Genomic DNA, 22312 nt, shown 5'->3' with positions numbered 1-22312 from the left:
GTGAGCTCATGAGGCAGTTCTTGCTCTGTTGTTTACAGGATCCATTTCCAGGGAAAATCCTTTCTTCCTAGGTCACGCCAAGCCCACTTAAGCTCAGCCCTGGGCAAATTATCACCTGGAAGGGGTAATCAGACAGGTGTGTTGTTGCTGTACTTTTTGTGTTCGGGAGATGAATGACGATGGCACCTTCGGTTTTCATTGAGGTTTATAAGCTCCGTTTGTCCAAAGCCTCAGTCTTTCTCTCTAGTAAGGGGCGGTTTTGCAAAGACTCCTCGCTTTCCTCAGTACGGCCTTCCTTGGATCATGTTCATTTATCTCTGATCCTCCCGAAGTGGTTTTATGTAAACTGACTTGAGCTCCGGAAACTGACTAAAATCCCAGCATAGAGACTATAAAACAGATCTCCTAGACGAGATTGAGGAAGCATGAAAAGGAAGGGAATCTAAGAGGAGCCAATTTTCTCAAAATACAGAAGGCTGAGCAGCTCAGACCAAGAATCCTGAGAAGAGCCGGACGCTGGTCCTTATGATCTCATCCTTACGATGATAGACACTTTCCAAAATGGAAACCAAAGCCTAGAGCACTACTAACATGGATATGTAGAGTTTTCTAGATCCACCGGACACTGGTCAGTAGGAAAATACCATTTCCAAAAGACACACCCAAAGAGGCAACAGGCAAATAAGTATTATATTGAGTTTTCTGTTGATGTTTTGATGGCGACAGCGGCACTGGGGGAAGGATGCAGTGAGAGAAACATGGCGCTCGGCCCCACCCTGGCCCCCACCACAGGCCTTTGCAGCATTGGCAATGGGTTTGCCGTTTCTGGGTTCCCAGAAGGAAAGGGGTTTGAGGAATGGCTTAACTGACCCATCTCTGTCATTATTCAGGCCATGCCCCTGAACTGGAAAACCTCACCGTGGACCGAGGTTGGCTGGGATGGCCTCAAACTCAACTGGACCGCAGCTGACCAGGCCTATGAGCACTTTGTCATTCAGGTGCAGGAGGCCAACAGGATGGAGACAGCTCAGAACCTCACGGTGCCTGGCAGCCTGCGGGCCGTGGCCGTCCCGGGCCTCAAGGCCGCCACCCCTTATAGAGTCACCATCTACGGGGTGATCCGGGGCTATAGGACACCGGTGCTCTCTGCCGAGGCCTCCACAGGTACCTCTCTCTCACCCTTCCGTTTCTAGTTTCTTTTGTCCTTAACAGGAAACTATCCACGGATCATCAGACGCAACTCACTTTTGAATGGACCTGTTGTTCTTTCCCAAGTTGTAGTGCTCTGGTGTCTAACAAAGGGGAGCCGTCAGGCTGTGTGACTCCAGGGGCTCCTTTGACACCGCACCCTATGNATTTCTAGTTTCTTTTGTCCCTAACAGGAAACTACCCACGGATCATCAGACGCAACTCACTTTTGAATGGACTTGTTCTGCCCCAAGTTGTAGCGCTCTGGTGTCTAACAAAGGGGAGCCGTCAGGCTGTGTGACTCCAGGGGCTCCTTTGACACCGCACCCTATGTGAACAACACCCTTTGGGACTGTGCGGAGCCCTGCCTGGGGACAATACACACAGCCCCAGTGGCGGGGATATTTGGCTTCACAAACAGACTCCCTCCTGGTAAGGGATGTGAAGGCATCGTATTTAAAAGGAAAAAAAAAGTCACGAAATTAATCTCCCTGTCCACTGAAGGTTGGGGCCATTCTTGAATAAAATAAGATGACAAATATTTTTCTAGACCTCATGCTTTTTGCTCTATTTCTCAAATTCAGGAGGCTGCATGATGCATGTTTATCTAAAGAAAGTCCTATATTTTTAAGTAATGTAAAGCCTGTTCTGGTGTTCAAGATTCCCTGGATCTTGCTGTGTGATTTGGTCATTAAACATGTTCTTTGTCCTTCTCCAGGGGAAACTCCCAATGTGGGAGAGGTCACGGTGTCCGAGGTGGGCTGGGATGCCCTCAGACTCAACTGGACTGCTCCGGAAGGAGCCTATGAACAGTTTTTCATTCAGGTGCAGGAGACTGACTCGGTCGAGGCAGCCCAGAACCTCACAGTCCTGGGAGGACTGAGGTCTGTGGACCTGCCCGGGCTCAAAGCAGCCACTCATTATACCATTACCATCCGTGGGGTCACGCAGGACTTCAGCACGACTCCTCTCTCTGTTGAAGTCTTGACAGGTATTCTAGACTAGTTCATTAATCTGCTTCCTCTCCTTTTCTCTGCTCAGGAAGGATCAGAGCTCTTCCTGCTGTAAACTGGGCTCAGCCTCGGCCACATTGGGGAACACCGGTGAATCATCCCCGCTTCCCTCCAAATGTCATATCCCTTATTTGGCCAAGTCCTAGTCTAGCATGGTAGCCAATTCCATGGAAAATTCCACCTACTCTTCCCTTACAAAAGTGAGAGGTGACTTTTCTTTCGAAGCAAGTTGCAGTCATAATAGCTAAGAAATTGGAAAGCACAGTGTTTGCAAGTGGAAAAAAAAAAAGTGGTCTGAGCTCATTTTAAGAACACACTAAGAGATTCCCCAAAGCCCCATTTAAATGTTAAGAATGGAAGTTATGAACAATTCCTAGAACTATCTTTCACTCCCAGAGACCAAAGAGAAAAACCCCGGCTTTGGTGCCAACAGGCAGAGTGCTCAACACCTGCGGTAAATCACGCATCTGTAATCAACACTCACCAGACAACTCATCCCAGCCTCAGCCAAAGTGTCCTCTCACCTGATCCCGGCCTGCAATCCTTTTTCAGTAACCCAGCCACTCTATGTCCTCATGCAGAGGGGCGTCCGGATCTGGGAAACCTCACAGTGACCGAGGTTCGCTGGGATGGCCTCACTCTGGACTGGACTGCCCCCGATGGGATCTATGAGCAGTTTGTCATTGAGATCCAGGAGGCTGACCAGGCCAAGGAAGCTCACAGTCTCACGGTTCCCGGCAGCCTGCGCTCTGTGGAAGTCCCAGGCCTCAGGGCCGGGACTCCTTACACGATCACCCTGCACGGCGAGGTCAGAGGCCACAGCACTCCACCCCTTGCTGTGGAGGCCGTCACAGGTATAGGACCCTCCTCCCATACCAGGGACGTGACTGAGCCAACCTCTTTTTGGCTCAGAGAACATTCCCCATGCGTCAGAGTTTTATCTCAATGCTTCTAACAGGCAGCGCAAATGCAAGTTCTAACTCGGGAAGGTCTGGGTTGGAATTCCACTTTCCTGGCTGGATGTTCTTGGATCTATCATTAGACGTTTCTGAGCCTTCTTTTCTCACCTTCAGTTCAGAGATAATACCCCACCTGAGAACATCGTCCTGAGCACTGAATGAAACCATGACGGAAAGTGCTTAGCAAAGCTCCCATCCTTCAGTAAACACTGAACAGCAAATAGGTAAATACGTCAGGTAGCAACATATCATAATGAAAATAGCAGAAACAGTAGGGCTCTGGCACCAGAATAAGGTCAAAACTTTCTAGAGAAATCTTATCATGATTGGCCTCCGAGTCCCTGACTGCCGTCCATCTTGTGGGCACATCTCTATGGAATAACCTTTGAAATGATCTGGCCATCTTCAGCCAAAACCGTCCGAGTCTCTCTCTCCCCTTAACAGACACTCAGGAAAGCAGGTACGTTTCCAAGAAAGAACAGCCACATGTGACTTCAATGTTTTTCATTCAGTTGGGGGAGGAAAAACAATTTATCTCAATTTGTGCTGGAAATATGCTGTTCCATCTGTTACAGGAAACTCTGTACTGTTTGTGAGGTTTTTAGAAACAGCCTTAAAAGAGGCAAATGGGCCAAATTTTTGGTAGGGTTTTTATGCTGGGCCCTCAGTCCTGGCCCTTCTCTATAAGTCCTGTGTTTCGATAATACCACCCAAATAACCTAATTCAAATAAATTGTTCTTCCTGCTCACGTATACCAAGTAAATTTGGTCCTTGCTAGAAACTACACACAATTCCAATAATGAGAAAGGCGATGTCGCAATCCACGTACGCTGGCCAGGTTATATTGTCCTGTGCTGCTTGAAACATCTTCAGACCAAATGAGCAAAAGGGGCTTTGAGGTCCGTGTGGTCTGGATCCGGGATGCTAACGGTCTCTATCTGTAGTATGCAAACCTTTGTTTTGAGCAACAGAACTCTTTTTGCACGTGAAATCTCACAAGGAACCCCACTCCATGACAGATAAATGGACAGCTCTTCTCGGTGAGCTAGGGAGGCAGAGGGGACTTCCTGCTCTGATCCCTCCCCCCCAAAAAAAGCACCCAGTCGCGTGGTACAGCTTGAATCAGCCCCTCTAACAGGCTGAGTCTGCTCAGACCCTCACAGCACACGGAGTCCTAAAATACCTGGGAATAAGGACCTCGGGTGCATTTTTTTGGCTGAAATCCCTACAGATATTTTCTTTTCTAACTTCGAATCCATGCCCCTTTAGCCTTTAAAAGGAGTCTGAGAGATTGCATTTAATCCTCAGAGGTGTTCCACTAAGCAGTGGGTTTTGCCATGTTCAGAATCCAGACTTCCTAAATCAGCAAAAAGAACTACATTAAATTTCCCTCCTACGTGGTAGAAAGATAAATAGTGGACCCTGCTCTGCACCGTTTACCGAGCAAAACATAATCACTTTTAATTAAAAGTGGGCACTCATTTTGCACAAATGGCTTTGCTTCGTGGTGCCGACATTCTTCATTCAGGCACAAAGTACTTGCAGAAGGGTGGGAGGGAAAGAACCGAGCCAAGAATCCAGCACAGAACATTTGATCCCTGAAAGCCGAGTCAAGTCCAGAGATAAAACATCAGACTTGTCCAGACCGAGACAGCATACACTTTATGAAGCCAGCCCGATAGCAGGTGGCCAGCAATAAGACGGTCTCTCCAACGTGAAGTCATGAAATGAGGCAGATAATTGTCTCCGATACCACTGAGAAGTTCCAAGGGGAAACATCTAAACAATGATGTATTTGTTGGGCTGCCACTTACTGGGCACTGTCTGTGGGTCGGGTATGACCCTCGGGTTTATAAATGGTATTGAGCCATCACATGGTCACTGTCAGCTCCCTTTATAGGTGCGGAGAGTGAGACACAGGGACGAGCTGGGTGATAGGTCCGAGACCACCCAGCTGGTAAATATCATTGTTGGAATTCCAGCCAGGGCCCAGCTGCTTGCAAAGCCTGCACTTTTAACCATCCCTACCCCCCTTACCCTGACCCGTGAGCCCGCTTTCCCAGCTGCCCTATAGGCTCTGGCCACACATGCCCAGAGACCTCCCGGTGGGCTGTGGAGTGGCCCACCAGATGGCATTGCCATCTCAAGGATCAGCCATGCGGATCTTCCCCTTTCTGACCATTTTCAATCCTGAAGAAAGCTGTGGCCAGGTTACGGCTGCTTAAGCTGGAAATAAATGCCCAGGGACCAAGAAGGACCACACATGCCCACGAAAATTCTCACGCCTCTTTCCGTCTTCCCTAGAGCCGGGCTGTGGGACGTTTGGTTTCCTCCTTTTGTGGTTTGCAGAACTGACAAATACCTCTCTGTCCTTCTTCAGAGGAGCTCCCCCAGCTGGGAGACTTAGCCGTGACCAAGGTTGGCTGGGATGGCCTCAAACTCAACTGGACCGCAGCTGACCAGGCCTATGAGCACTTTGTCATTCAGGTGCAGGAGGCCAACTGGGTGGAGACAGCTCAGAACCTCACGGTGCCCGGCAGCCTGCGGGCTGTGGCCGTCCCGGGCCTCAAGGCCGCCACCCCTTATAGAGTCACCATCTATGGGGTGATCCGGGGCTATAGGACACCGGTGCTCTCTGCCGAGGCCTCCACAGGTACCTTCCTCCCACTGTTGAAGCCCCTCCCCAAGCCGCCCTGCTTCCTCTCCAAGAGACTGTGCAGAAAGTCAGCCTCTCTTCATGTCTGAGTCCTTCCCTCTGCCTCTTTGTCGCTGGCCGCACATGCTTGGAGCCGTCCCTGTGAGCTGTGCCTCGGTCTACAAGCCCCTGCCATTTCGAGAATGAATGATAGAGACGTTGCCTTTTCTGACCTCCAGCCTCCAGCCTCTCCTAGCCTTTACCTAGTCCTGCCACTCCCTCTCTTTCTGAATGATGGCCTTCTGTTTCAGGAGACAGCCTGATGGTTTTAATTCTCCTCTCCTGGGCTGGAATATAACTAAAAGCCGCCCCTTGCCATGTACAAGTTCTGGTAGACCACAGATTATTTACTTTAGAGAGTCCTTTTGCTAGTTGGAAACGGTTCTTTACTATCCCAGATCCCTCAGGGGTATGGGCACTGCCGTTCTAACATTTAAAAGAAATGTTTTAATTTAAATGTTTCTTTAAAATGCACTGAGTATAATAAGAGAACTGAATTACTCTCCTCCGGGCAATTCTCTCAGATACTGAGTCATTGTTAGAACACCAAATTAGCAAATAGCTAGACCAAAAAGAAAAAAAAAATCACACGATTATGACGGGAGACAGCACCAAAGAAAAAGCCATTCATTAGGAGAAGTCCACACAGCAGCATTTGAAGCAAGGAATGTCCCAGGCTATGAATGTCAAACATCTGATGCCCTTTTTGCTCTTTTAATCAAGAGGTGCTCCCTGGAGTGTTGGCCTTGGCGTGACACACTCCCAGCGCTGACCCCGGAGCATGCGTTGAACTTGACTCATCATTCTGCCCCAGCGGCAGGGCCTTCAGTGCTCCCCGGGAGCCGACTACAGTGCACAGCCTTCCCAGCACTGTCTTCCATTGCTCCTCTTCCTACATGCCTCCATTGGCTGGAAGCTCAGCAGAGGCTGTCTTGCTTGGGTCTGCAAGTGCCTGCCCCATTTTTAGATAATTATTACAACTAAACTTCCATGCAAACCCATCCACCTCCTCGATCCTAGCAAAAGCACAGCTCTGCATTTTAGCCTCAATCATTTCAATAATTCTTGCCGAGATAAACATAATGCAGACAGCCACTGTCTGAATGATGACCTTGAAATGCCCAGGAAGTGCAACTGAGGCTGCCCAGGGTGGACCGAGGGCCCTTTGATCTGACATAGGGATCATAAATCATCCCTTCCCAGAAGGCAAGAGAAATCACCTCCATTTCTGGTCTTTCCTTCAGATCTTGCGGTTTGGGTGCCCTTAGTTACTTTTATGTGTGTGGTTTTTGTTTTTTTTTTTTTCCTTTTTAATGATAGCAACATTGTTTCTGATGAATTGGTGTGAGGGGAGAAGGGCCATAATTCCATCTGATCTGTGTCTCCCACACCTGCTGGGATGGGAAGGCCTTCTTCCCTGCTAGAGAAGCAATACTAGCTCTTCCCTACTCTGCTTCTGCCTGCCCTCTGCCTGTTTTATTCCTGCTGCATGATAAAGCACTGGTAGGCCCATCTCCCAGACAAAATGCTATTTCTTTTTTTTTTTTTTAAAGATTTTATTTATTTACTTGACAGAGATAGAGACACCCAGTGAGAGAGGGAACACAAGCAGGGGGAGTGGGAGAGGAAGAAGCAGGCTCAAAGCACAGGAGCCTGATGTGGGGCTCGATCCCATAACNCCTGCTTCTGCCTGCCCTCTGCCTGTTTTATTCCTGTTGCATGATAAAGCACTGGTAGGCCCATCTCCCAGACAAAATGCTATTTCTTGGCCAAACAGGGTGGCCTGAATGCCTTGCCTCAGCTCAGCTTTCCTGGTTGGCAATGCAGTAGTAGCTTTCTTGGCCCATGCAGAAGCAGTTAAGAGAGGATGAGCTGTTCCAACAGAATATGAAAACAGCCGGTCCTTNAAGCACAGGAGCCTGATGTGGGGCTCGATCCCATAACGCCGGGAACACGCCCTGAGCCGAAGGCAGACGCTTAACCACTGTGCCACCCAGGCACCCCCAAAATGCTATTTCTTGGCCAAACAGGGTGGCCTGAATGCCTTGCCTCAGCTCAGCTCTCCTGGTTGGCAATGCAGTAGTAGTTTTCTTGGCCCATGCAGAAGCAGTTAAGAGAGGATGAGCTGTTCCAACAGAATATGAAAACAGCCGGTCCTTGTCAGGGGTATGAAGACCATACCCAGAACCACACTGACAAGTTGGCAGTTCCCTCTAAGTCACAAAAGCAGAAGCCTCAGGGTACCGCCTTGGGAGGGTAATGGCAGCAGACTTACTCAGTCTTCATTTAAATAGATGGGAGCTCCCTCAAAGCAAAGGATGCCCCCAGGAGGGAGCCAAGTAACTTGCGGTCTCCTGAGTGCAATTCAAGAGACTGGGAGCTGCCAGCTCTCTTATCTTTTTTCTTTTTTCTTTTGAAGATTTTATTTATTTATCTGACAGAGACAGCAAGAGAGGGAACACAAGCAAGGGGAGTGGGAGAGGGAGAAGCAGGCTCCCTGCCGAGCAGGGAGCCCGATGCGGGGCTCGATCCCAGGACCCTGGGATCATGACCTGTGCCAAAGGCAGACACTTAACGGCTGAGCCACCCAGGTGCCCCAGCATGCCTATCTTTTGACCGATGGCCAGCATCCCTGTGGTGGGCCTCCCAGAAGCATCTGAGCTTAGGCACCACAGTTCCTGCTGACGTCATTTAGATGGCTTCTCACGCACAGAAGCTCAGCCAGCCTGATCATGTATGGCAGCTCCGGAGCAGGGAAATCTCACTGCCCAACCTCCCTCTTGGTCTTCTCCTGTTAACAAATCCACTCTTTCTCTCCCATCGGCACCGCTGGGTAACACCTGCTGCATTTCACCGTAACCCTGAACTAGCAGAGCCTTCTCCGCATCCATGGTTCTAGTAACAGCCTCAGTCTTAAAACACAAGCCAAATCATTAACCCCCGATTTTTTTTTCTTCTCTCCTGCCCCCTTTTTCAGCCGCAGGACCTGAAATCGGAAACTTAACTGTTTCTGACATAACTCCTGAGAGCTTCAATCTCTCCTGGACAGCCACCGATGGGGCCTTCGAGACCTTTACCATTGAAATTNCACCGATGGGGCCTTCGAGACCTTTACCATTGAAATTGTTGATTCCAATAGGTTCTTGGAGACGATGGAATATAATATCTCTGGTGCTGAGCGAACTGCCCACATCTCAGGGCTACACCCTAATAATCATTTTACTATCTACCTCTCGGGACTCGCTCCCAGCCTCCGGACCCAGATCATCAGTACCACAGCCACGACAGGTACATCTGCTTCCTCCCATGTCTGACACCCTCTCTCCAGGTCTCCAGAGTCTTCTTTGCAAGGTGAAGCCGCTCCTTCTCGCCTGCTGAGGCACAAGCCATGGAGCATTTAACTCTTCCAGGATGTGAGGCTGGAGCACTACTTAACCTAACTCTCTTCCAGCAGCAGCCCAAATGGTGGGTTTCCATGAAGCCCCTTGCCTGACCTGTAACTGACCAGGACATGTGCAGCCTTAAACGTAGCCTGGTCCAGATTGCCATATGGAACCTGGAGAAAAGAATTCTGCCCTTCCATACCAAAAGCTAGAGTTGTCCTTGATTTGGAAAGTTGTCTGCATCAGCCAGAGACGTCTTAAAAATTATATTTTGTGTTATGTTAGTATCTTTGGCATCCTAATACCTAAGTATCCCAATGATTTAATTAAATTGTGTTGGTGCTATTTTTTTTTTCCAACTGGGAAAATGTTAGGGAAAAAAAAAGCAGATTACTGATCAGTTGGGAGCACAAGGAAGCTGTGCAATCCAGAACGCCCCAATTCCATCACAACCTCTAGGAGCAAAGAGCTGAGCATGCTGTCTTGCCCCCAGAGAGTGATTGGTTGATTTCAAAAACAGAGGTAGTCATGTTTAAATAAGGAACTTGGCCAACCAAAGCATAAGCCGCTCTTACTTAAATTTGTGGTGTCTGTGGTATACATACTGCGTGAGATGCTCTCTGGCATGCAGCAAAAGAGAATTCTCTATCTGAATTTAGAAAGGAGAGACTTATCCATTCTAAATAGCATTCTTAGCACATTTTGGACAGTGAATCAGGAAATCCAAGAAAAGAGTTCACATCATAGCATCAAAATCATCTGTCGCTTAAGTCACCCATGGCTGAGGGAGGGTCTGTCCTCGTTCTAGGTGAGGCTACAGCAGGGTGGTGGAGCTGTCGCCCCCCCCCCCCCCCCCCCAGATTCAAGTACACCAAAAACTAGGGGAGAAAACCACCCAACCCCATCTATTCGTTTCTCATGGCTCAATCTGGGTTTCAACAAAGGATCAATGCCTTTATTGAAGGGTGAAGTCTAAAACTTTATGGATTTAGTCTTATGTGTTTTGCTTTTTGACTCTGTATTCATGTTTTAAACTGACATGCTTTCATATATATTTTTTTTCTGCTTGCTTTAGTAGCCGAACCTCTCCTTAGCCACCTCACTATCTCAAATGTGACCTGGGCCAGTGTGTCCCTCTCGTGGAAAGCCCAGGAGGCCACCTTTGATAGCTTTCTTATAGAAGTTAGGCATTCTGACCACCTCCAGGAGACGGTGGTCCGCTCGGTGCCTGCAGCGTCTCGCAGCTCTGTCATCACCAACCTCAAAGCTTCTTCTAATTACACTGCCCACCTTCATGGGCTGATTGGCGGGCACCGTGTTCAGACTCTGATGGCCCAGGCAACCACAGGTATTTTCTGCGACGGCTTTTTNGCCTGAATGCCTTGCCTCAGCTCAGCTTTCCTGGTTGGCAATGCAGTAGTAGCTTTCTTGGCCCATGCAGAAGCAGTTAAGAGAGGATGAGCTGTTCCAACAGAATATGAAAACAGCCGGTCCTTGTCAGGGGTATGAAGACCATACCCAGAACCACACTGACAAGTTGGCAGTTCCCTCTAAGTCACAAAAGCAGAAGCCTCAGGGTACCGCCTTGGGAGGGTAATGGCAGCAGACTTACTCAGTCTTCATTTAAATAGATGGGAGCTCCCTCAAAGCAAAGGATGCCCCCAGGAGGGAGCCAAGTAACTTGCGGTCTCCTGAGTGCAATTCAAGAGACTGGGAGCTGCCAGCTCTCTTATCTTTTTTCTTTTTTCTTTTGAAGATTTTATTTATTTATCTGACAGAGACAGCAAGAGAGGGAACACAAGCAAGGGGAGTGGGAGAGGGAGAAGCAGGCTCCCTGCCGAGCAGGGAGCCCGATGCGGGGCTCGATCCCAGGACCCTGGGATCATGACCTGTGCCAAAGGCAGACGCTTAACGGCTGAGCCACCCAGGTGCCCCAGCATGCCTATCTTTTGACCGATGGCCAGCATCCCTGTGGTGGGCCTCCCAGAAGCATCTGAGCTTAGGCACCACAGTTCCTGCTGACGTCATTTAGATGGCTTCTCACGCACAGAAGCTCAGCCAGCCTGATCATGTATGGCAGCTCCGGAGCAGGGAAATCTCACTGCCCAACCTCCCTCTTGGTCTTCTCCTGTTAACAAATCCACTCTTTCTCTCCCATCGGCACCGCTGGGTAACACCTGCTGCATTTCACCGTAACCCTGAACTAGCAGAGCCTTCTCCGCATCCATGGTTCTAGTAACAGCTTCAGTCTTAAAACACAAGCCAAATCATTAACCCCCGATTTTTTTTTCTTCTCTCCTGCCCCCTTTTTCAGCCGCAGGACCTGAAATCGGAAACTTAACTGTTTCTGACATAACTCCTGAGAGCTTCAATCTCTCCTGGACAGCCACCGATGGGGCCTTCGAGACCTTTACCATTGAAATTGTTGATTCCAATAGGTTCTTGGAGACGATGGAATATAATATCTCTGGTGCTGAGCGAACTGCCCACATCTCAGGGCTACACCCTAATAATCATTTTACTATCTACCTCTCGGGACTCGCTCCCAGCCTCCGGACCCAGATCATCAGTACCACAGCCACGACAGGTACATCTGCTTCCTCCCATGTCTGACACCCTCTCTCCAGGTCTCCAGAGTCTTCTTTGCAAGGTGAAGCCGCTCCTTCTCGCCTGCTGAGGCACAAGCCATGGAGCATTTAACTCTTCCAGGATGTGAGGCTGGAGCACTACTTAACCTAACTCTCTTCCAGCAGCAGCCCAAATGGTGGGTTTCCATGAAGCCCCTTGCCTGACCTGTAACTGACCAGGACATGTGCAGCCTTAAACGTAGCCTGGTCCAGATTGCCATATGGAACCTGGAGAAAAGAATTCTGCCCTTCCATACCAAAAGCTAGAGTTGTCCTTGATTTGGAAAGTTGTCTGCATCAGCCAGAGACGTCTTAAAAATTATATTTTGTGTTATGTTAGTATCTTTGGCATCCTAATACCTAAGTATCCCAATGATTTAATTAAATTGTGTTGGTGCTATTTTTTTTTTCCAACTGGGAAAATGTTAGGGAAAAAAAAAGCAGATTACTGATCAGTTGGGAGCACAAGGAAGCTGTGCAATCCAGAACGCCCCAATTCCATCACAACCTCTAGGAGCAAAGAGCTGAGCATGCTGTCTTGCCCCCAGAGAGTGATTGGTTGATTTCAAAAACAGAGGTAGTCATGTTTAAATAAGGAACTTGGCCAACCAAAGCATAAGCCGCTCTTACTTAAATTTGTGGTGTCTGTGGTATACATACTGCGTGAGATGCTCTCTGGCATGCAGCAAAAGAGAATTCTCTATCTGAATTTAGAAAGGAGAGACTTATCCATTCTAAATAGCATTCTTAGCACATTTTGGACAGTGAATCAGGAAATCCAAGAAAAGAGTTCACATCATAGCATCAAAATCATCTGTCGCTTAAGTCACCCATGGCTGAGGGAGGGTCTGTCCTCGTTCTAGGTGAGGCTACAGCAGGGTGGTGGAGCTGTCGCCCCCCCCCACCATCCCCAGATTCAAGTACACCAAAAACTAGGGGAGAAAACCACCCAACCCCATCTATTCGTTTCTCATGGCTCAATCTGGGTTTCAACAAAGGATCAATGCCTTTATTGAAGGGTGAAGTCTAAAACTTTATGGATTTAGTCTTATGTGTTTTGCTTTTTGACTCTGTATTCATGTTTTAAACTGACATGCTTTCATATATATTTTTTTTCTGCTTGCTTTAGTAGCCGAACCTCTCCTTAGCCACCTCACTATCTCAAATGTGACCTGGGCCAGTGTGTCCCTCTCGTGGAAAGCCCAGGAGGCCACCTTTGATAGCTTTCTTATAGAAGTTAGGCATTCTGACCACCTCCAGGAGACGGTGGTCCGCTCGGTGCCTGCAGCGTCTCGCAGCTCTGTCATCACCAACCTCAAAGCTTCTTCTAATTACACTGCCCACCTTCATGGGCTGATTGGCGGGCACCGTGTTCAGACTCTGATGGCCCAGGCAACCACAGGTATTTTCTGCGACGGCTTTTTTTCTCTCCATTGAACTTCCTCTGAGGATCATTCCAAAAAAAAAAAAAAAATCACTCGCTACCTATTTTTCATCTTCCTAGTTCCTCCAGATCGTTCTCAAATTTGATAGGGCCACCCAAATCAGAGCTTTAAAATAAAAAAAAAAAAGACCACCCACCCCAAGTTAAGGAGCTTCTATCTCAACCTCTTTTTCCTAAATAGGCACTCACATCCAGAGTTGCTCTGTGTGTGTATATAGAGTTAACCTGACTTGCTTTGGTTGAATTTCTAAATCATCCTTCCATCTGATCTTGAATAATCGTTTCCAGTTCCACCCATTATCGTCTGCCTGTGGTCTAATCAAAGTTTGCCTGTGTCCTCGTCAAAGGGGTGCGTGCATGCCAGTTGGGTCCCCTGATAGAATGCTCTACATCCTCTTTCTCTCGCCCACGATTCTAAAAAGCAGCGCCAGTAGCATGCAGAGAAGATACCCTAACACACGGGAGAGGACCCATTGGTCTCATCGTGTTCTTGAGACTTCTATTTGCTTGCCTTCCCTACAAAAACAGACTGTTCTCTTTTCCCTACAAAGCATGCTTTGTCATCTACTGACACCTGTCACGAAATGTCAGTCTTCTTTCATCTGTCATTTGTCCAAATCTTGGTGCATGTGGTAAACATTCAGAGCATTAAATTTCTGAAAAGATCTGTTTCCTGGAAGCAGACGTCATGTCCAGGAATTGTTTTGAAGGGTCAGAAGCGGGGAGGGAAAGCTGTCCCAGCTTGCATGGAACACTGCACCTACCTTCTCCGCGCCCCCCCCCAAGACGTTCTTCTTGCTCCTCGATTTTCAGCTTGGCCGCACCCTTTCGGGGACAGCTGGAGGTCAAACTGGCCATGAGAACTTAGGTCTTACTCTGCATGGTGAATGTGTTCCCACTGCCAGTCTCTGTCTGGTGGCATGAGAAGAGTCCTAACATGCATCCTTACTTGAAGAGATTGCTTCCACAGCAAAATACAGGGAAAGAGCAAACAGAGGCCTATTTGGAGGGTTCTGCCTTTAGTGCGGTTGAGGTAATTTGCCAACATTGTGGCTAAAAATTATAGCATCGTTAGCTTCTCAGGCGAACTGCTAGGGAGGAGTTCCCATGCCGTCTCTTATGGCTATATTCTGCTTCTGAGCCAGATCCTTGTTGCCCTTGGAGACTTTATGGCATCGAGTTATGCTGTGCAATTGTTCAGTTAAAGTTCCTCCAGGTGAGCCCCTTCTTTCCTCCTAATACTGGACCTGCAGCCACACAACTCCCAAGTCCTTGCAGGAAATAGTCTGCTTCTCTTCCTAACCCTACAGGCTGGCCCTGGTACCTCAAGCCTCCAGGACTGCTGCCTCCTTCTAAAATACATTTGGAGTTGAACTTATTTTAACGGTAGTATTACTTGATAAGTGTGCATTGAAGAGGCCAGACTGTCTACATCCCAGCTGAAAACTAGCAGTACAGGCCCCCTACATTAAAAATGAATCCCTTCATCACTGATCTCCTAGTTGTTAAGGAACAAGAGAAAGTTAACCTCCAGGGGAACCAGCTATCTTAGCAAATCATCCAATAAGTGAATTTTCTAGGCAGAAAATGCAACACCTAGGTAATTTTCTTTTACCTTTTGCATACACCAGGAATGATTTCATGAAAGCCATTTTACCTTTGCAATATTTAAGGTAGGAAGCAGATTTCCCTATGGCGTATAGGAAACCTTTAGATTTCTAAATACTATGGAGAATTTCTCTTGCATGGATATTAGCCTTTAATTTGTACAATCCAAACAGATCAAAAGAAGACTAAATAAGGAATCTTAAAAGTAGCATTTTCTAATATGTGCTCAGTGGAGCACCGGCTCCTTGAGATGTTCAAAGAATATTTCCCAGAAAGGGTATATCCATTGATCAGTAAGTTTATGAAGTTCTGGGCTACACAAAATTAAGTAGGTTTCTTTATAGAACCAGTATTTCAGAGGCTATAAAATGCTGACGTGCTTTGTGAATCTCTAGGGTGAGACAGAATATCAATACTTCACTATAAAGCTGTTTTTCTTAGAACATCTTACGGAGCTGGTGCCCCACTGCAAACCTTAGAAATGCACCCTTACTACTCTATGTTACCCCTACCTACCGTTCTAATGGCTTGTTCTTTTCTTTATACATGGCCAGCAAATGGTCATGTCTGTCCTTATAAAGAACACACATCATGCCTGCAGAGAAAGCAGTATATTCTCTAGGATTATAGTCAATGCCTGTGTAGCCACAACCTGATGTTCTGTCTTTGGAGGGATTGGCACTTTCATGTCCTATGGCTACATTCTGGAAAAATCCACTGCTTCCTCTAATAATGTCTCTCTCTTTCTCTTTCACCCATGTCCCTGTCCCTTCAGAACCAGAGCCACAGTTGGGCACGCTAACCCTTAGCAGTATTACTCCTGACAGCTTCAACGTGTCCTGGACCACTCGAGCCGGGCCTTTTGCAAAGATTGTTGTCAATGTTAGCGATTCTCACTCGCTGTATGAGCCCCAGCAATTCACGGTCTCGGGAGACACACAGCACGCTCATGTCACAGGCTTGGTGGAGAATACTGGCTATCACGTTAGTGTGGCAGGGACCACCTGGGCTGGGGACCCCACCAGGCCCCTCACTGCCTTTGTCATGACAGGTACTCATTCAGAGGTTCTTACTTGTCTGTTTAGAATTCCGAGATGGGGAACGGGGCAAAGGGGACAGGCATTCTAAATTCAACCCCAAATCCAGTCTTCACTCCAGATGTAAACGTCTAAGTGAAGAGAGAGCAGATCCCATGGCAAAGACAGGTGTTTTGCAGCCATTTGTGGGAAATGGAGACCATGTATTCGACAGCTGCATAAACTTTCCAGGGATTTCCCTGCCTAGCTTTATGAGCTGATCCATATTTTAGTGATTCTGGCTGTAGAGTGAGTTCTAAGTTAGTAACAGCCAAGAGCAGGAATTTTGTCCATAAATCATGCTACATAAGGCAGTTTATAAACCACCTGCCCCAGAAATGCAATAATTTATCTTTTTCTTTTTAAAAAAATGTTTTGTCTTTAAATCAACATCTACAACAGATTACTGAAGGTTTGACCTAGGATAGTAGATCAATCCAAACTTAATTAAAGTTTACCCATTTATTGAACTTGACCTCCAACGTCTCTTTGAATTACGTTAAGAATCTCGTAAAGATATGGCTTTCCATTTTCTTGCCTGAGATTATCCCAAATCAATGGCAAAGATTGCAAATGGTGTCGATTTACCAAATCTCTAGCTTGACAAACCTCAGGAAATATTTAGAAGTCTCTTGCCTCCCACTAATGATAATTTTCAGGAGACTGACTTTGCCTTCTGATTCTCACATTAAACCAGGCCTCTCCCAGCATCTAAATTGCTGCCAATAAGATATGTTAATACGTTCGATTAAATATTTAATTGGAGGCAGCCATGATGACCTCTACGCGTGAGGGTTTTGATATCAGGCCTGAGTGGTTTCTGATCTTCTCCCACATCCTTTTAGCTGCATAACCTTTGTTGGTGTTTAACTGCTCTGAATTCCAATTTCCTTATGAATGAAGAGGGGACACCCACAGCTACTTGGGACAGCCCTCATCTCAGGAATTAAATGGATGCAATGAACTTTAACAGCCTGGTATCCAGCAGGCATCTTACAGATGCTGGGTTCTTTCCATTTCTTAGCAATAGGAGAGGGGGAGCGGTGTTCTGAAAAATAATCCACAAGTCTAGATAGAAACTCAGCAATTATTTGTATGAAATTATGACTTTCTTACGATTTTTAAGAGAACGCGGGACGTGTTTTAATGGGAGATCAGAACAGTGGATCTATTTTCTGTCCCGTTGCCTACTGTGAATTCAGTCGTTCAGACAAGTCTTCAAATACAGAGCATGCTCCGTTCTGAGTGGGGTGGGGGAGGGAGCGGTGGGGACTTCCATTCTCTTGGGTCCCAAAGTGATGAAGTGAGCAGGAAGGGCGGAAAGGCCAGCCACCGATCCCAGTCAGTCAGGCCTTTACTTGTTGCCTTGCCTCGCACCGGACCTCCCACAGAACAGAGAGAAGAAAGGCAGGCTGGGAATGCTAGTCTTGGGAATCCTAGATCTGGTTACAGCATTGTCTCAGCTAATCCTTGAAGTGAAAAGACCCTGAGTTTTAAAAGAAGCATATTTTTTTAAAAAGAAAAAGAAAAAAAAAAGCTGAACATGAATGACTATAAGTAACAAGCCCTTGATTGACTAATTAGCCTGAACGCCCTCCTTTTCACTGGAATCCGCTGCTTTGATGGGGTAGAGTTGCAAAGGGACTAGCTATCGAAAGAGGCGCCATTTATCTAAACAAAACTCAGCAACAGAACTTGAGACCCTTGTCTTGCAGACAGAGAAGCCTGTTTGCACAGGATATGCAATTTCATCTCTGCCTTTGATAAGAGTTATGATTTGGGGGAGATCCTTACATGGTAAAAAAAAAAAAAAAAAAAAAAAGCTTCAAAACAAACAGCAACTGTGTTAAATAAATACGGGTCCAAGCCGCAATAAAATTTAAATCTCTGCTTCAGGAATGAAGGCATCCATTCCCTTGTTCATTCAGTCCCCAAAAATCTTTTTTTTAAACATTTTTCTTTGCATCCCGTGGATTAGACTCTGGGTATTAGTGTAAAGTCATTTATCTCTTTGAACGTTTCTATTTAGAAGCAATGGAAAAGGTGCTTCTAAATGAGGTGGGGCTTGGTCATGGAGTTCCCAGCCCCACGCCTTGGTCATGGAGTTCCCAGCCCCACGCCTTGGTCATGGAGTTCCCAGCCCCACGCCTTGGTCATAGAGTTCCCAGCCCCATGCCCCCTCTGATGACAAATACATTCACCAATACCATGTTTTGTTTTGCTAGAGGTGCCGGACCTTCCCCACCAATCCTACTTATGCCTCCAGACTTGCCAGCCCTGACGGGGTCCACTAATTGGACGTTGGCTCGGGATGTGCAGAGAGCATTGAGCTTGGAATCAGATGGCATGGGAGGGAGGCCAGCTTAGCCACCCAGTAGATGTGTGATCCTGGATAAGTCGTTGACCCCTGTTTCCTTAGATGTCATGAGGGTGAGGGGACAGGTAGCAGTAACTACTTCACAGTGTCATCGTGAGGTTTAGATAGGAGAGGGGACATGAAGCCTGGTCAGTAGAAACTTAGAAACTTAAGTGATATCATCTCAGTCCTTTTGGAAATCCCAGTGTGTGAAGACCCATTGGCACCTAAGAAATAAGAGTGCCTGGAACACAGAGGTTCGGGGAATGAATGAACAGATGACAACAGAACTTACTAAAGATCCAGACATGTCTTTATCTCCTAACTTTATCCAGGAAAACAAGCAGCCAAAGAGTTAATGAATCCTAGTATTCCTTGCTGGGCTGCAACCATGATTTGTTAATTCTGGCACATGAAAAAATCTTACCGCCTCCCTCTCTTTCATATATATTATGAGGTGTATATCACTAATGGGCCTCATCAGCTTGTTTCAAAATGCAAACTAGAAGTGAAATAGAAACATATGAAGTATACCAAAAAGGGAGTATAAAGTATATTTGGGGGACAGGGGGAGTTGATTTCCTTCAGGACCTTCAGAAGCAGAGAAAGGGATCCAAACCTAACAAAAGCTATCCAATTTTGTAGGGAAAAATTCATGGCCTTTAGAGTGAGACCCAGCTAAAAGCCTTGCTGTAGCCCGTTTTAGCTCTGTGACTTTGGCCAAGCCAATCAACCTCTTTGAAACTCAGGGTTTTTTGCCTGCATAATGGGAATAGTGTCTGTCTCGCAGGCCTGTGGAGAGATTTACACGAGCTAACATCATCTGGCCCCTAGTAAGCTCTTACTAAATATTCATTTTCTGAGAATTTAACACATTTAGTGATTGGGTATCTGTCGGTATTCGTGGAGATGTGCGCTATCCCCGCAGGGCGAGCGCTGCTAACCTAAGTTATTTTCACTCCTCCCTTCTTTCAGAGGCCCTGCCCCTTCTGGAAAACCTAACCATTTCCGACATTAATCCCTACGGGTTCACAGTTTCCTGGATGGCATCGGAGAATGCCTTTGACAGCTTCCTAGTAACGGTGGTGGATTCTGGGAAGCTGCTGGACCCCCAGGAATTCACACTTTCAGGAACCCAGAGGAAGCTGGAGCTTAGAGGCCTCATAACTGGCATTGGCTATGAGGTTATGGTCTCTGGCTTCACCCAAGGGCACCAAACCAAGCCCTTGAGGGCTGAGATTATCACAGGTATTTGCATTCAAGTGAGCCATTTTCTCACCTCCTTGGTTCTCTTCCGTGTAATCCATCTACCACATCACCATGGTTTTAACATCCTTGTCCGTTTTCTCTACGTAATCCATAGATGTGGCCTGCTCTTTTGTGTTTCCCCCCACACTCTCCCTTGTCTTGTGTCTCAACTGAGCACTCCTCTTCTCCCACTCCAGAAATGAGAAGGTCGAAATGTTTGCCACTTGGCATCCCAAATCTCTTAGACCATGTCTTGTCCATAGTTCTTGTGTGCTTACTCCACATCACCCTCTTCTGTGTCCATCCTGGCTGGTCCACAGCTATGTTTCAGCCTTCTCAAAAGAAATATACCAACGAGTATATTTCAAAAACTTATTTACAACCTTTGCCATCTCAACATCTCAACTGTGATCTTGATAAACTCAGCAGGTGGGCTCATTACTGGAAACCCAACTGCGAACCTATGAAACACTAATGTCATAGAGATTCTTTGACACAGACTAAATCCATAATTTTCTCAAGACTAATAATAATTCCTAGAGACATATAACATTAACAACTTTAACAGCTAAAAATCCGTGTTTCCCAAAGTCTTTCCAGATTTTACTAGTTCCATAGGATGTTCAAAGGTCCTGCTTGGTGAAGAAATTCCACGTTCAGATAAGTTTTGGAAACATAGTTTAATAGGATCCCTGACAACAAGGCTTTACAGAATATCCCAATATGCATGTGTCTCTTCCAAGAGGGACTTACCCAGGCAGTATTTCCCAAACTTATTTGACATCGGATGCCCTTTTAAGAAGAAGAACAAGCAGGAATAGTTTGCTGTGAGTACACTTTGGGAAACTCAGCTCTAAATTTACCCTGACAATGAGTTTTGTCTAGTGAAGGCAATCCAAAATAATACCTTGAGTCCAAAGTACGGACCACAAGAGGTTCCAAGCCTCAGTTCTACCCTCTGAACGCTTGTCTAATGGCTTAAAAAGCAAGCAGCAAAGTCAAGAGTAGGAGCCTTCTTGAGTCCAACAGTTCCAAGAAAAAAGCAAAAAGACCGTAACATTTATAACATTTTAAAAGCCATTTTGCACAGGATCAAGGGGAATATAATCAGCAGTATCATCGTGGGCAACTCTACAGATCGCTAATACTGGTTTATTTGTCTTTTCAAAAAGAAAAGAAAAAGGTCTCACAGAGGATGGGCACTCAGCCATTGGAAGACAGAGAGCAAGTGTAAACAAGTTACTGGCTTTGAACTTGTTTAATAATGCGTGGGAGGGGCCAAAGCTGAGTCCAGATGTGGATTGATAGAATTGCTTTTAGACAAAACTCACATATGCAAGCATACATTTCGCTTGTATTGGATGTGTGAACTCCATCTTTCCCTTCTCCCAGACCTACTTGTTTGTGTTGAATGATTTTATTTTCGGGATCTCAGGACACTTCTGTCCCTGAGACCCAGGGCCACGGCCTATTGATAACCGCCCCCCCTGCAGAGGGAGACCGCACGAGCTGGTAAATGATGTTCTCTCTCCTCCTCCCACCATGTTCTCCTCTAGAAGCCGAGCCAGAGGTGGACAACCTTCTGGTTTCAGATGCCACCCCAGATGGTTTCCGTCTGTCCTGGACAGCTGATGAAGGGGTCTTCGACAGTTTTGTTCTCAAAATCAGAGATACCAAAAAGCAGTCTGAGCCACTGGAAATAACCCTACTTGCCCCCGAACGAACCAGGGACATAACTGGTCTCAGAGAGGCCACTGAGTATGAAATTGAACTCTATGGAATAAGCAATGGAAGGCGATCCCATCCAGTCCGTGCCCTAGCAACCACAGGTACCGTACGTAAACAGGAGAGAACCGAGAACATTCGTGATGCGGGGGTCTTCTTTCACAGGGCTGGGACATTGCAAGAGCTTTGAATGCAGCCAGGCTCTTTCGGTTATAGACTGTGTGAATGTGGACAGTGTGGCTGAGCTTTTATGCAAGGAGACTGTGATGCCATTTATTTAATGGGGTTGTGAGGATTGAATGAGATAATTCATGGCAAGCCCATAGCAGAGGATCTGGTGCATAGCAAGGGCTCGGCAAATTAAAGCTGTTTGGAGTTACATTATTTTCATTAATACATCATCATCATTTTAATTATTGCAATTTTTAAATTCGAAAGACCCTTCTTTCAGCCTATTAGCTCATCATTTTTTTTTTTAATGCAGAAGTACCTCTGGGCAAATGTTTGACCTTACAGTATGCAGGGGATAATGGAGAAGCAGTCCCTCCACCCATAAAGATGAATATTTATCAGATGCAATGTGTGAATAATCAGTACGATGCTCAGGAAAGATCAAAGGAGGGAGCTGGCAAGGTCAACAGACGGCTCTTCATGAAATTCATGATTTTATACGATAGATACTCATAACAACTCTGAAAAGCACCGGAGGGGGAAATGCAAAACCCTTTTCCATATGATTGTTTCAAGGAGAAAAAAGAAAGTTGATTGATTGGTAGCAGGACTCTTGAGAGGCCAAGACCTATAACAGGTGCGCTGAATTTGTTCCTGAAACAAAGGGACAAGGAGAAACATAGCATTCCCGAGAGACAGACTGCTTCAAAGACGGATCAGAAGAAAGAATCACAAAAGCTCAGGGAGAGGTAAAAGGAACTAAGAAAGGGGGTAGCCCAGCCTCTTCTGGTCGTGCATGAAGAAGCTGAGGCCCAGAA

General features: G+C 46.6%; 1 protein-coding gene across 1 annotated transcript in view; it reads left to right on the top strand.

The window, feature by feature from the left end:
• The window catches only part of TNC (tenascin C), a 73287-nt gene that overhangs the window by 27830 nt on the left and 23145 nt on the right, over positions 1-22312 (top strand). The window contains 8 exon segments of the mRNA XM_034664389.1: positions 891-922; positions 924-1164; positions 1907-2179; positions 2783-3055; positions 5542-5814; positions 11554-11826; positions 19326-19598; positions 21155-21427. Coding sequence (XP_034520280.1) covers positions 891-922; positions 924-1164; positions 1907-2179; positions 2783-3055; positions 5542-5814; positions 11554-11826; positions 19326-19598; positions 21155-21427 — 1911 coding nt within the window.

Source organism: Ailuropoda melanoleuca, chromosome 7 (genome assembly GCF_002007445.2).
Source record: "Ailuropoda melanoleuca isolate Jingjing chromosome 7, ASM200744v2, whole genome shotgun sequence".
Taxonomy (NCBI): Eukaryota; Metazoa; Chordata; class Mammalia; order Carnivora; family Ursidae; genus Ailuropoda; species Ailuropoda melanoleuca.
This window is presented reverse-complemented; position numbering and strand designations above follow the sequence as displayed.